Source organism: Vulpes lagopus, chromosome 23 (assembly GCF_018345385.1).
Source record: "Vulpes lagopus strain Blue_001 chromosome 23, ASM1834538v1, whole genome shotgun sequence".
In the NCBI taxonomy this organism is placed as follows: Eukaryota; Metazoa; Chordata; class Mammalia; order Carnivora; family Canidae; genus Vulpes; species Vulpes lagopus.
Genome location: NC_054846.1, coordinates 21,650,010 through 21,666,119, shown reverse-complemented (window position 1 = coordinate 21,666,119; position 16,110 = coordinate 21,650,010). Strand labels below are relative to the sequence as shown.

The 16,110-nt window shown below is 35.0% G+C and overlaps 1 protein-coding gene across 6 annotated transcripts in view; it reads right to left on the bottom strand.

The window, feature by feature from the left end:
• Positions 1-7,570: 7,570 nt before the first annotated feature.
• Positions 7,571-16,110, bottom strand: part of NFYB (nuclear transcription factor Y subunit beta) — a 29,640-nt gene continuing 21,100 nt past the window's right edge. For all 6 annotated transcript variants that reach the window (XM_041738812.1, XM_041738814.1, XM_041738809.1 and 3 more), the window contains 5 exons: positions 15,696-15,826; positions 12,778-12,975; positions 11,427-11,508; positions 10,198-10,277; positions 7,571-9,291 (listed from right to left, as the gene is read on the bottom strand). In XM_041738812.1, the coding sequence (XP_041594746.1) occupies positions 9,259-9,291; positions 10,198-10,277; positions 11,427-11,508; positions 12,778-12,975; positions 15,696-15,826 (524 nt within the window). In that variant the 3' untranslated portion in view covers positions 7,571-9,258. The remainder of the gene's footprint in view (positions 9,292-10,197; positions 10,278-11,426; positions 11,509-12,777; positions 12,976-15,695; positions 15,827-16,110) is intronic.

Sequence of the window (16,110 nt, the reverse complement as noted above, 5' to 3'; positions counted from 1 at the left end):
ATCAGACTAGTGACTGATTCAACTTGGCAGAGCAGTCCTGTAATGCTGCCATCTTGTGGGATCCTGACCTTTGGGAGCCTAGTTAACTTCTGTGAGGAGTAGCCCATACTCGTTCCTCTTTTCCTATTATCGGCTACTTCTCCCCATCAGTTGAAATAATTAGCTGATAATCAGTACACAGCAGTGGCTAAAATATGGGGAGATATTCCCTTTGTTGATGAAATTATGTGGTAAATAATCGTATCTTTTTTCTTTTAAAATATTTCTTGCAAAAAAAATATTTCTTGCAAAATAAAGACATGTGTTCAACTTTCAGCATAAGAACTAGAACATTCTCAGATACCCAGAATCCTCCCATTTGTCCTTCCCCATACATCACACAAGACAAACATTTTTCTGGATTTTTTTGTTAATAATTCCCATGTTTTTATTTATGGCTCTACCATCTCTATATGTATCCCTAATAGTATATTGTTTAGACTTACCCGATTTTGAACTTTCATGTAAATGCTTTCATGCTGCATTATATCCTTCTGTGACTTTTCTGACATTGTTTTTGAGATTCCTATCCCTGTTTATGCATGTAACTGTATTTCACTTGTTTTCACTGTTGTATAGCATTCCATTGTATGCTAAACCACGGTTTGTTTATCTGTTCCTTTGTTTGTGGGGTTTTGGATGGTTTTCCATTTTGGGCTATCAAACAATGCTGCTCTGAACATTCTGCCAATTACAGTGTAAGCTCCGTGAGGGTGAGGATTTTGTCTGTTTTGTTTGATCTTGTCTGTTGAGACATTCACAATGTCTGGAACAATGCAGAGCACATGGTAGATGCTCAAAAAATATTTGAGGAATGAATGAGTTCTTGTATATGTCTCCTGGTGCACATGTACAAGATTTGCTCCAGGGCACTTGTTTTCAAAGTGTGGTTGAGGTACCCTTAGGTTCCCTGAGACCCTTCTAGGGGGTTTGTGAGGACAAAATTATTTTCATGAAAATACTAAAACATTTGTCCTTTTCACTCTCATTTTTCATGAGTTTAAATATTTTCCAGATATGATGACATCTTTACTCTGAGAACTAATCAAGTGCATTCTTGTGTATAACTGTGTTTTGAAAATGCCTCTGGGGAGATCCCTGGGTGGCTCAGCATTTTGGTGCCTGCCTTTGGCCCAGGGCGAGTACCAGGATCGAGTCCCACATCGGGCTGAGCTCCCTGCATGGAGCCTGCTTCTCCCTCTGCCTGTGTCTCTGCCCCCCTCTCTCTCTCTCTCTCTCTCTCTTACTGTGTCTCTCATGAATAAATAAAATCTTAAAAAAAAAAAAAAAAGAAAATGCCTCGGTTTTAGTTTCTAATATGGTAAAAACGGATAAATATAATAACCCATGGGAAAAACATCTCTTTGAAGTCCTCAGTACTTTTTAAGGATATAAGGAAACCTCCTTGCTTGAGACCAAGCATTTGAGAACCACTGCTCTAAGAAGCAGGTTTTACTTGGTCATGCTAAACTGTTTCTTAAAGCATTTGTACCAGTTGGTATTCCCTTGGCGATGGTTGAGCTCCATTGCCCCATATCTTAGCAAACACTTGGTCTTGACTCTCTTTTATATTTGCCAATTGGGTGGTGATTACATTGTGTCTTACTGTGGGTTTAATTTGCATTTCCCTGAAATGCAATGGGTTGAAAATGAAATCGAGTGGGTTTTTTTTTCATATATGAATGTGTTTTCTCTTATGTGAAATATTTATTCATATCTCTTCCCCATTTTTCTGTTAGGTGTGTGTCTTTTTTTCATTGATTCATATGATTTCTTTATACATTCTGGATACCAGCCAGTCCTTTGTCATGTATATATCTTCTCCCAGTTTATGTATTACCTTTTGTGATTATATCGAATCTGTTGATCAGCCTGGAGAAAATTGGTATCTTTCCAACAATGTCGTCTTAACCAAAAACACTGTTTCCATTTATTTGGTCTTCTTTTAATAACTCTCAATAAACTTTAATGATTTTTCTCCACAAAGGCCTTCTTGTATTATATTAAATTTATTCCTAGGAATTTTATGTATTTTTAATGCTATAGTAAATTTTTTTAAATTATAATTTCTGTTCTAACTGGTTGTTGTTAACATAATGTTGCTATGTGTTGATTTTGAATCCAGCAACCATGATAAATTTTTATTTATTTTAATAATGTATCTAGATGTTCTTTTGAGTTTTTTTATGTAGTTATTATCAGCAAATAGTGACAGTTTTCTTCCTTTCTGATCCTTCTACCTTTTAAAAAATTTCTTCTTTCATTTCTGCACTGGCTGTAACCTGTAGTGCAATGTTGAAAGGAACTGATAGTGAACATCCTTGTTTTAGCCCCAATTTTAAGGGAGTACTTTCAGATGTCAACTCAGTATTTTTTCATAAATGGTCTTTATCAGTTAAGATTCTGTTTCTGGTTTGCTAATAGTTTTATTTTGAATGGATGTTACATTTTATTGAATGCTTTTTTCTCATCTATTTAAATGGTTTAATGTTTTTTAATGTTATGTATTAAATTATGGTGACTGACTTTTTAATATTGAACTAACCTTTAATTCTAGGATAAACCCAAGTTGGTTGTAGTATGTTTTATAATACATTGCTAGACTCAATTTGTCAATATTTTGTGTAGGATTTTTGCTTCTGCATTTATTAGTAAAACTAGCTTTATAAGTACTCTACTTTTTATATCCTGTCCTGGTCTAGATTCAGTATTCTAGCCTCCTGAAATGAGTTTTTTGATTGTCTGGAAGAGTTTAAGATTGGAACTAGTCTTTAAAACCATTTGATCATTAAGAGATTTTTAACTGTTGATTCCATTTCTTTAGAGAGCACAGGAACATTAGAATTTTATATTCTTGAGTCAATTTTGTTAAATTTAATAAATTTTGCTGAAGATTTCGCCACTTCATTAAATTTTTTTTGATATGAAGTTATCCATTTTACTTTTGTTTTTAGTTTCCACAGCATGTGTAGTTATGACCTGTTTTCACTCCTACTTATTTTGTAAAGTGCCTTCTCCCTTGATTAATCCTTCTAGACGGTTGAATATTTAACCCATTGTTATTTTAAAAGTAGATTTCTAAGTGTTAAGGTGGCTTATGCTGTCTTAATCTTTATATTTTGCCAGAGAATATGAGCTACAGTATTTTAATTTTCTGAAATTTGAGACTAGCTTTATGATTTATGTGATCAGTTTTCATATATGCTCCATGTACACTTGAAAAGAGTACATATGTATGTATGTATTCCCCAGTTGAGAACTTTATTCTAGATTTTATAGAAGTTATAGGATCTCATTATGATAGCTAGATTTCTCAATTTCTCTTTAAGTTACATTTGCTTTTTCTTTGCCATTATTATTAGATGCCTAAATTTAGAACTTTTGGATCGTCCATGGTGAATTAAACCTCTAAGAATTAAGAAAAACCTCTAAGAATTGTTACTTACTGTAGAAATATTTGGTTAGTTTTAATCTGAATATCCTAGATCTTTCTTTGGCCTTATGTTTTGAGTTTGCAAGAGACACATGCAAAGATAAGGCCAAAGAAAACCTGCCTTTTTAACTAGATAAGTACATTTGTATCTATAGTGATTACAAACATAAGTTGGATTTATTTCTAGGTCCCTGTTGTCAAAATGTCTTGTTTTGTTTTGCCCATTCCCCACTTCTGCCTTTTCTTTTTTCATTTTCTTATTCTTTTTTTCCCTCCTCTATATTTGTTGGTTTATTTTCAATTCTTATTTTTTCTTACGAGTTCTATCTGGGTTATAAATCTTGCTTGTCCTCTGTGTATTCTTTTGTTCCCTATTCATATTTTGCATGCTTCTTTCTATTCCTTTACTTATAATCAGTTTTCCTGTGTTGATTCCAATATTTTTAAAAATATTTTATTTATTAATGAGAGACACAGAGACAGACATAGGCAGAAAAGAAGCAGGCTCCTTGTGCTCCTCACGGGAAGCCTGATGATGCAGGACTCAATCCCAGGACCCCAGATCACAACCTGAGCCAAAGGCACTCAACCACTGAGCCCCCAGGTGCCCCTGTTGATACCAATATGAAGAGTCTTTGTGGGCATTTCTATTGTCTATTGTATAAGCTGTGTTTTTCCCCATTCATGGTGCCATTTTACTTTAAACTTACTTTCGATAGAAAATAGGGATTTTTTTTTTTAAAGTATGGGCTAAAATTGACACCCATAAGAGAATGTTTGCTCTGCCAGACACCCAAGGACTACCAACCTGAGTGCACTTTGTTATCAACTGGAAGGTCTGGGATTTCGGATCATGAACCTTGAGGGCTGGCCTGTGATTATGAATTTGAGGGAGGTGGTTATTTATCCTCCTCCACCCAGCACCGAAATTGAGATTGGCAATATTCCTTGCTGCCCACTTCTGTGGTGGCCCTGCCAGACTCCAGCCTAAGCTTTATGTCCAGTCCACCACCCAACTACTGCTAGTTTAGTCTCCAGAGTTCAACAGAACCCTTCGGGCAAAAGCAGGCTTTGGTGTGATGACTTACCTCACAGGTTTCCTATTCTCACTTCATTTTTATGGATTTTTGCCTTACTTTCATAAAGTGTTGTATTTTAAATATTTTATACTACTTAATGGCATGTTTTATTCAGCATCTGTTTTTTGTTGTTTTTAGCATCTGGTTTTTTGAACCAGGCCTTATCGAGCGTGTCTAGACCACTTTACTCTCAGAAAAGTAGGCTAAGTTAAAATTTGTGGCCTCTGTGTGGCTCAGTTAAGCGGGACACTTGGTTGTGAGATGGAGCCTATGTTGGGCTCAACACTGCCAGTGGAGCCTGTTTAAAATTCTTTCTCCTCCCTCTGCTCCTCCCCTGTCTCTCCCCGCCTCTAAAAATTAAAATTTGTTTTACTTTGCCCTTGACATGAGTATTCCTACTCATGTGGGAGTCTGTAGTCTATAAAAAATTATAGGATGCTTAGTTCTGCCTTTTGTTGCTGTCCTGCAAGGTAGCACTCCTATGCTGTGGGCACTGCTACTTGCAAGGTTAGAATGTACACAAAGAAACCATATTTTTAAAGTTATACTTTTCCTCTGCCATTTTCTTAAATGTCAGCCCAAATATATTCCTTTGTGTTCTTTGATTAGTGATTGCTTTGGTCTGAAAAAAGGATTTGGTCTTGGGTTTCTTGCAAATCAAACATTGGGCATTGGGCATCTAGAATGATGCATGAATAGGCCTCTTGGCATATAGCTGCTCTGGCTGTAAGGCACTGTTTATAATGGTTCGTCTTTGCCTAGCTGTGTATTTTCAACCAAGTACCTAGTGCTTAAGGTTCTGAAATCTCTTTCATTCAGATGTACTCTGAAATTGTGCCCTGGAAAATAGGTGAAGACTTACTATTTGCTCTTAGTGGATGCTCAAGGAAGACTCAAATTATACCTGGAAAAGACAAAGTTTATGCTGCAGTGTCAGAATATTTTAATCTTCAGTATTGTTGTGCAAGATGGAGGAATTACTTATCAACTTGTAATTTCCACCCCTAAAACTAATACATAGCCATTAGGTTTCTACAGACAAAGCCAGCACATGTTGACTATTTGGCAAGCTTGCTGGCATTCACCTTGGCAAAGGAGGGTTTACAGTAAGGTGCCTTGCATAGATATCTACTTTGCAGCGCAGAAGGAAACGTAACTGTGTCACGAGGCAAGTTTACATTCTTTAAAGGTAATGGCTAGAAGCCAGAGAAAAGCATCCATCCCAGTGCCATCTGTGGCCATGATTTGAAGAGATTCTGCCTTATGGTTTTAAAATCCCTAAAATCAGGTATAAAGAGAAATGTAATCTTGAAAGAAATTTCTGAGGGGCTGTGGCAGCCAGCAAATACTGTGTACAAACCTACTCAGGTTTAGGTGGTGACATTTTCCTGTATTTGGTAATTAGTATGAAACTAAAGTTTTAAAGGCTTTCCTGATGAAGCTTAAACTAAAACCTGAAGGATGAGCGAGACTTAGCCAGGCATAGGAAAAGAAACCATGTTCTAGGCAGAGGGAAGAATACGTGGGTAGAGGAGGCAAAGAACATGGCAGAAGGAGCCAAGAGATTGGGGTGATTAGAGCATAACAAGCAAGAGAAAGCTAAACTTGATGAAGAAAGCAGAGGAGCATTTCCAGCTTTAAAAGAAACCATGAATTAAAACTAAACATTTTTCAGGCAATATAGTATACTTCTTTAAGAAATAAAATTAGCTGAGATTGTTCTATTTTTTACTCATGAACACATCATGACTTTATACTGAGCTTAAGATCAATATACATAAATTGTTACATAAACATAAATAAGTTGCCTAATTCAGAGAAACCAAAAATATACATTTAGGATAGCTCAGCTATTGGTATAGATCTTACCTGATATCATTTGAATGATTCAGAAATGTACTTTATCACCTAAAGCAACATATATTGTCTTGTTTTGGACTGTTGTAAAATAACTTTCCCTAAAGAGAAAATATATAGATGTTTAAAACCTTCTACTATAAGACTTTATTCCTGGCAAATGGGAGAAGCTATTTAGTTTATCATGCTTAACTTCTACCACTGCAGAAATCTTTTAGTTGGGCCCTCAGAACTGTGTTCAGTTAGTATCAGTAGAACTGATACTCCTTTAAATCACTAAGGCAATCTAGAAAACAGACAATAAGGCATATTTTTGAAGAAAGGAAAATACTGCATAGATATTACACTGTAGAAGGAAAAGAAATACAAACAGCTTAACACATCATCATACCCAAATGTATGACACTGGGAAGGTAGCATTAAAAAATAATAATTCTCTCTAGACTAAAGCATCTGTTACAAGGTAGTGAGGGGAGACAGGAGCTATTCAAGTCCTGTTACGACTAGTCACTGAAGCCCATTTCTCAGATACTCAGAAAAGCAGTAGCTACAAAGTTATAAAGAAAACACTTTTAGGTTATTGTAGGAGTTTATCTACTTAAGTTCTAGAGGAAGAAAACATGACATTTAATGAAATGTAACACAGGCCACGTAAAAAGGTGACAGTACCTCCCAGATGCATAAAAGGAGAGCATGTGTGTGACACATGCAGAATGTCAGTGTTCTTTCCTAGGACAAAGGCCATATAACCCAAAGTTGACCTGATTTCACCTAAGGTTTTATTACTACCATCAAATTATTAAATTTAGAAATTTGTTTCAGTTTATATTGATAATTAAACATAGTGCAATCTTTAATTTTAGAGAAAGAATCTGGTAACCAAACACCAAATGCTTTTATCAGTTATGTACTGGATCAAATGGAAACTATTTCAGAAATACACTACTATGGAATTATCAAAAGCATTAAAATTTTGTGTGTCTGTTAACCTTAGCAATTCTAAGAATTTAAGAAAATAGTCATGGATGTACACATGATTCAGTGAAGTATTTTTAACTGTGAAAAGATGCATATAGTCAAAATGTCCAATAGAGGATTAAATAAATTATAGTTCAGCCATACTAACAGAATAATAAATGAATAAAAATAAAAGACTATGTAATGACCTGGGAAAGATGTTTACAATATATTGTTAAGTGAAAAAAAGCAGGTTACAAAACAGTAAGCAAGTATGAGCCCATTTTTATAAAAATATACATATTTAGCAAAGTAAGAGGACAAGTGATATTTACCAAAATATTAACATTGGTTATTTCAGCATAGTAGGATGATAGTTGATTTTGCTTAATGCCCCCTCCCCCTTTTTTGCCTATTTGAATTTTCTATACTGAAATTAAATGGGAGGGTATTGAGGAAGTTATTAACCTCAGATTAGCCCAAATATGTGCCCCAGTCTCCCTCTGACAAGGTAAATATTTCTGTTCAGCCCATATCTGTGAAATTGCTTCTATCTTATAAATTTGAGTGTCCTTACAGGATGACATTTAAATCGTCTTTTAGGCAAACTATTATACAATAGCAATTGTTGATATTAAATAAAAAAAAAAAAACAAACCCAAAACAGGTTAATCATCACCAAAAAAACCAGATGAGAATATACAAATCCTCATTTTAAAAAAGGAACAACCCAAGTACATACTACTAAATTATACAAAGTTACATTATCTAAGTTTAGTTTATTGCAAAGATCAAGACAGCACTAGAAGTTGGGGCTTCTGTTTCACACCATCTGTAGCACACACTCTGTTCTCCACTGCATTCACTCACCCATGTAGAGAAAGGTCTGTACACACACAATGATGTCTGACGTTTCTAGGTTCCCATAGTATAATTAGGAAACTTGACATATCAATTAAAAAGGTAAAACGAGGACATTTACCATCAGACTATAAAATTCCTCTTCTGGAAGAGGATACTTTAGTATTTGAAGATATGCTTTGGAAAAATCATATAAAAATGAAAATGGCACCATTTCAAGAGCACTAGGACTACATTAAGCTTTTTTTTTTTTTTGGACTACATTAAGCTTAAATGAATTCCAACACTCATAATAATGTAACTCAAAAACAAATCTGATCTTAACAAAAGCTCCAATAAACTGAAACTATCTTAACAGGCACAATGAACAGTGTAAACACTGTTAACGGGCACCAAGTTTTTAATAGGGCAGACAATGTTTGCTTCTGCATTCACACTTGATTTTTCAATTACATTTTTAAAAAATGGTGCTGCTTAAGCTATGAATGTTTTACAAAAAATTAATTTTAATAAATATGGCAAATGCTAAAAATCTAGCTAGGTTACCATGCAAGATATTATATAACCAAGACAAACTCAAATTTATAAAAAGGCAACTTGCATTCAAAATGAACTCTACCCTTATATTTTATTAAAAGGGCAAACATCATGAATTAACCCAGCTGCTTACTTGAATTACAAAAGTAACATGATTCAATATGAAAATAAGAAACTGTCTACAAATCTCTGACAGTAATAAATTGCAATATACAATGCATACAGGAGTCATACAGAGCAACAAACTCTCGTACAAAACAAAAATATTTTAATACCTTTAAAATCCAAATTTTTCTTTAAAATCATTCATGAAAAAAGATTCTCAAGTCAGAATTAACACCTCAATTAGTCAAGCATCAGGAAGCTACATTACAGCTATTTAATATACAAAGAGACATCTTTTCCCCAATCACTTCCTTATAAGGTCTCTGTTTCCAGAATCATACAGACTCTTTTGCTTCTTCTCTCCACTCCCCATGCCACCATTTCTTCAGATCATGAAAACTGAATTTGTTGAACACCAGAAATCTAAGAGCAGAAAATTTAAATTGAGCAGAATTAAAGAAAAAAATATTTTAAAATAACATATATATTTTTTAAAAATAACATATATTGTAGATATTCAAATAAAAGCAATAGACAATGGAAAATAAATCCACTTCTCACCCCCAAATCTCCATTCTGTCTACCCAAGGGAGCTACTTTAATAATTTATGTATCTCTCTAGAAATCTATGCAAATATGAGTATATGTGTACATATTTTTAATCAATAAGAGAATATATAATTTTATGTTTTGAGAAAGCAATTTTCAATAACGTTCTTTATTAGGTCCTTTTTTTTTTTTTTTTAAAGATTTTATCTATTCATGACAGACACAGAGAGAGGCAGAGACACAGGCAGAGGGAGAAGCAGGCTCCATGCAGGGAGCCCGATGCGGGACTCGATCCTGGGACTCCAGCATCACGCCCTGGGCTGAAGGCAGGTGCTAAACCACTGAGCCACCCAGGGATCCCCTATCAGGTCCTTAATACAGATGATCCTTGAATGACACTAGGGTTCGGGGCACCAACCTCTGCAGCTGAAAATCCTCACACAACTTTTCCCTCTCCAAAATCTTAATAGCCTCCTATTGACCAAAAGCCTTACCAATAACATAGTCAATTAACACGTTTTGTATGCTTTATGTATTATATACTGTATTCTTCCAACAAAACTAGCTAGAAAAAGTAAATGTTATTAAGAAAATCATAAGGAAGAGAAAAACACATCTATAATACTATTAAAAAATCCACATATAAGTGGACCTGTGCAATTCAAACCCATGTTGTTCATGGGTCCACCATAATGTGCTGCAATTAACTACCTGTAATAAAAATCAATGACTACAATCAATTTTTTAGATAACTTAAAATACAAAGAAGGTTGTATTTACCTGTTGATATGATGTTGTATAAACCATAACATTTTGCTGTTGACCATCTGCAGTTATTAACCCAGCTGGTAACTGGTTAGCTATAAGACAAAAGTTAAAGCAGGAAGATATTGCATTGACTTTGGGTCTGAACCCTAAGGTTGTGCCATTAGTCTCATTACAATTCTGCCACTAATCAATGTAATCTTGGACAAAAATCATAAACCCCCAAATTTAGCATTTTAAAAAAAGTTCCCTAAAAAAACATTTTCCCTAAAAAAACATTTTCCCTAAAAAAACATTTTTCCTCATACAGTTTTCAGTTTTCTGAATCTTCGTTTCTCTAAAATGTAGCTGAGCTAACTGCCTGTGTGTACAAATCTGCAGAGAGAGACTAGATGGGGTTTCTAATTCATAGGCAGACCTATATCACGAGGCTTAGCTGGGAGCAACACTTACATTAACTAAGCAGCATGTATTTTACATATGAGAAATACAAAATATATACCTATAAATTTTATATGAGAAGTAGAATCACCATAGACCTTTTATTTCACCAATGACAATATTGCTTTTTTTTTTTTTTAAGATTTTTTATTTTTAAATAATCTCTACACCCAATGGGTGGAGGTCAAACTCAAATTCCAAGATCAAGAGTTACATACTCCTCCAACCAGCCAGGCACCCCATTCAGTTTTTTTATTTTTAAATCCTTCAGTTCAAATTTATTTAAATCACAAGATTTTTTTATTACAAGCTACAATTCTCAATATTCCTATCTCATGTGAATCTTTTATTATTAAAAGATTTTATTTATTTATTCATGAGAGACACAGAGAGAGGGAGAGAGGCAGACACAGGCAGACACAGAAGCAGGCTCCACGCAGGGAGCCTGATGTGGGACTTGATTCCGTGACTCCAGGATCAGGCCCTGGGCTGAAGGCAGTGCTAAACCGCTGAGCCACCCGGGCTGCCCTCATGTGAATCTTAAACCAAAAACTAGAAGCTATGGAAATCAGAACTATGGGTAAAAGATTATAATGTCTGCAGAATTTAAATTTCTATACTTATCCCTCACTGACTTCAACTAGAAGATCATGAACTAGTAAGAACTAATCAAAATAGTATTATGTCAAAATAGTCGGGGCTGATATTCCAAAAGTACCATTACATTTAGTATTAATAACTGCTAACAAACTACAGGACTTAGAACAAATTTAGTTGCATAAATGTATCGTAACACTGCTTACTAAATGCCTCCTCTGTAAGTTCTTCACTTAGCCCATCTGTAGCTGTGACTGTTCCACCAATTCCTTTCTCTCCTTTCATAGCCTGGGGAAGGAAAAATTTAACAAGTAATCACTGGTATTCAAAAGAAACTGTTTTCTAGATGAAAATGCTTGTTTCCTAAAATTAGGAGCTTCTATTATTACAAACACTGCATGAAATATTTATTTACACTTATGGTTAATTATATATGAAGAGGTCCTTCAAAATGCTAACTTTTTATATAAGCAGTATTCATCACAAGACAGTGTTAGTAATGGCCTAGAAAATCTAAAATATTTATGGATAAAAATAAAATTATTCTAATTCCACACTACATCAAAAGGAAAATAGAAATCTACTTACAGATGAAGTAGTCTGCAAAATACTATAAATGTTCAGCTCATAAATCTACTATAAATGATCCAAATTATCATTTAACTATATATAGAGAGAGAGAGAGCTCTCAGCCAAGTGGGCAGTACTATAACAGCAAGTTTAAAAGTCTTAATTCCTAAATCAAAAATATAGTTTGGACCAAAAAGCTCTAAGTTTCCATTCATTCACTCTAAGATTCTATGATGAAAAAATTTGGAAAAGTACTGTGAAGAATTTTTACATTCTCTTCATACTTTAATCATTTGATGCATAGATCACTAATTTAATGGGATTCTAACATTAAAGCTAATAAAGTATTTTGAAAGCAACGTGAATCTGACACCCAAGTTGGAGTGTAGAAATAAATATGCTGATCTCAATTTATCTCCACAAAATTCATACCATGGGCAAAGATAAATCCAAAAGGAAATGCAAAAGAATTTAACTAAAAAAAAAAAAAAAGAGAGATAGTTATAATTCCTTTTTTCTTATCTAGAAGGCCCCAAGCTTTAAGATGCTACCTCTTTTAAATTAATAATAACCACAGCATGTTTTACCATTACTGAGTGCTCACTATATGCCAAGCTAAGGGCTGTACATAGATTATTTTACTTAGTTCACTCATTAACCCTGAGAGATAGGTACTATTAGTAACCTCACTTTACAGACCAGGAAACTACAGCCTAATGTATTAAATAATCTGCCTGATGTCACATGTGGAGCTGGGACTCAGCCTCAGGTGGTTGTAATCCAGAGTCCAATGCTCTCAATCATTACCCAACTATGATGTCATTAGTAACAAAGGGAAAAAGAAAGGACATACTATTTACTTTTTTGACATACTATTTAAATGATTAAATGACTACATGCTTCTTCTGATGGATGATACATTTAAAAAATTAAAGTAAATAGTATATCTTAGTTTCTTAAAAGCATAATGGAAATCATCTTACTTACCTCTCTGAATTTCTGAAGGTATAATTTTAGAGGTTCTACATAACTGTCAAAGCCTAAGGTTGACATGGCAAAGAGAATATCCTCTCCATTGATTGTCTTCCGTTTTTCTTGATGACATCTTTCACTTGCTTCAGATGTTATAAAGCTGATGAACTCACTCACACATTCCTGAACACATTCTTTGGCATCTTTTGCAATCTGAAGAGAAAAATCACAGGTAAATTTGAAGGGAATATAACCATCCCATTCATAACAACCTACAAAAATAAAAAGCTATTTAGAAGAATACAGATTTTAGTTCATGGCTGTTGACATTTCATCTTTGAAATAACATGCTAATTACATTGACAAAATGTGTACTATCAAAATCCCAACCCTCGGAGTGAGAATAAAAACTCAAATGCCAGTGAAAGAAGCCACTGTAACAACTATTCACAGAAAACAGGTAAGTTTAGGTTATAAAAGCAACCACTTTGCCTGGGTTGCCTGGGTGGCTCAGTGGTTGAGCCTCTGCCTTTGGTCAGGGCGTGATCCCAAGATCCGGAATCTAGTCCCACATTGGGCTCTTCACAGGGAGCCTGCTTCTCCCTCTGCCTATGTCTCTGCCTCTCTGTGACTCTCATGAATAAATAAATACATCTTTAAAAAAAAAAAAAGCAACCACTGGATGTCCCTACCATCCCGTAAAGATGAAATCTTACTAACCAAGTACCCCAAGAGAATCAATCCCATAGTGTATATAGTATAGTGTGGGCTAGATGCAGGTATCACCTCCTTGCCCTAGCACTTCCACAAATAAGGACAAGAGAAAATTTTTAAAAGACAAAACAATGAATTCATGTAAGGCTTACAGGGAGTGAAATAATGACATCTTGTGACATTTTTATTATGAAGATATTAAGTGTCAGGTACAGATTTTGAATTTATTAAAAAGCAGCATACACCTGCCACTTTACTATAAAAGCAATTCTTCTCTTAAAGGTGTGGGGTTTCAAAGTTAAACTAATGAATTAAATCATGCAATTCCAAAGCCATTTATTTATTTATTTATTTATTTATTTATTTATTTATTTATTTATTTTCTTCTTTCTTTTCTCCCTCCTTCTTTCCTTCCTTTTCTTTCTTCCTTCTTCCTTTCTTTCTTTCCTTCTTTCTTTCTTTTCTTTTCTTTTCTTTTTTCTTTTCTTTATATTGGAGTTCAATTTGCCAACATATAGCATAACACCCAGTGCTCATCCCATCAAGTGCCCCCCTCAGTGCCTGTCACCCAGTCACCCCCACCCCCATCCACCTCCCTTTCTACCACCTCTGTTCGTTTCCCAGAGTTAGGAGTCTCTCATGTTCTGTCTCCCTTTCTGATATTTCCCACTCAGTTTTTCTCCTTTCCCCTTTATTCCCTTTCACTATTTTTTATATTCCCCAAATGAATGAGACCATATAATGTTTGTCCTTCTCCAACTGACTTATTTCACTCAGCATAATACCCTCCAGTTCCATCCACATCGAAGCAAATGGTGGGTATTTGTCATTTCTAATTGCTAATATTCCATTGTATACATATACCACATCTTCTTTATCCATTCGTCTTCCAAAGCCACTTCTAACAGGAACAATAAAAGCCTTGTTGAAACGTACTGTCTTCTACCTCCTTGCCCATTTTACATCCAGAGAAAAGTAAAGAAGAGCTGCATAAATGCAGGTGGGCAAGATAATATGCTAGCTGTACACACAACTTTAGATTTTCTAGTAGCTATGTTTAAAAAAAGGTGAATTTTAATAATTATTTTAACCCAATAAATCAAAATATTTAAACACAATCTATTTTAAAATTATTTTCCTTCTTTTTTTCATACTAAGCCTCTACAATCTGAAGTATGTTTTACATTTATAGCACATCTTAATTCAGACTTACCACATTTCAAGTGCTCAATAACTGCATTTGGCTGGTGGCCTGAGGTACTAGACAACACAGGCCTAGCCACAGAAACAGTAATCAGCAGTTGTGCTTTATTTCCCTTTAGAACATAAGGAGAACCTCTCATATTGGAATTTCTAGGCTTAGCTATGTATTTTAATAATATATTTCTTTGTGAGCTTTATTACTTTTGTAAGTACTTTATAAGCTACAATGAGAAAAAGTTTATTGTGCAATATAAAATATTAAAAATGTGGATTGTAATTCATAACAATTGATGAGTAGAGTGACGAGTTTTTGTAAGTTGGTATAAATGTCTATATGGTTATCTCAAGACAGAACTACTTTTTAAAAAAATCATGCCAGTTAAATTTAAATGTATGTTAATATTTATGATTATATAAAAATAGCTGATTCCAAATCTAAGGATTTTTTCATTAGACCAAAGTGACCCAATTTTGCTGCAACATCATAGAAGCTACAACTCCATATACCCAAACCTGATAGTTCTCATAATGCACCTATTTTAAAGGAGATTCTTAATTTTGTTTTATCAGCTTCAAGTCAGGAAGGGGACGCAGTGTTGTTTGGGGTGGGGGTGGGGGGGCACGGGTGTGAGAACTGCAAACAGAACTGCTCAGTAACTAAGTGTGTTGAAATGGGGCAGCCCAGGTGGCTCAGTGGTTTAGCACCGCCTTCAGCCCAGGGCCTGATCCTGGAGACCCGGGATCAAGTCCCACGTCACGCTCCCTGCATGGAACCTGCTTTCCCCTCTGCCTGTGTCTCTGCCTCTCTCTCTCGTTCTGTGTGTCTCTCATGAAGAAAAATAAAATCTTTAAAAAAGAAAAAAAGTGTGCAGAACTGTAGGAGCTACTGGACTTGCTGGAGGGCTGAATGGCTGAAATCTACAACTGACCGTATTCAGGAACTACACACCCATGTAGGTCTATGTTCCCCTCTTCCCTGGAAAAGGAAACTGGGTAAAATGTGTCCTCTGCATTACCTTTCCCGTTTGAGGTATGGCATTTTTCATTATCCTTGCTACATTTGCAATTGGAAGATAGATATCTTGTTCTCTGAAACTTTCTTTTGAACCATTTGTGTCTTCATGATCATTCATGCTGTCCTCAGTATCTAAAGAAACAAAAAGGACTTGGTTTAAAGTTTCTCATCATCTTCACTTCAAGATAGAGAAGACTACCTGAAACTAAGAACCATTCTGGCTAATTTCCTAATCACTTTTGGGGAGGACAATAGTAGTTCTTTTCACATTCTCACAGCCATAACCGAACCTAGTTATTAGTTTCAAACCCGTGGCCTCAAGTCCTTTTATCCTCAGCTCAGCCTGCTAAAACCTTATGTATCTGTTCTCCAGAAAGCTCAAAAACATCTCCACAGCACCTTCAGAAGTGATCTCT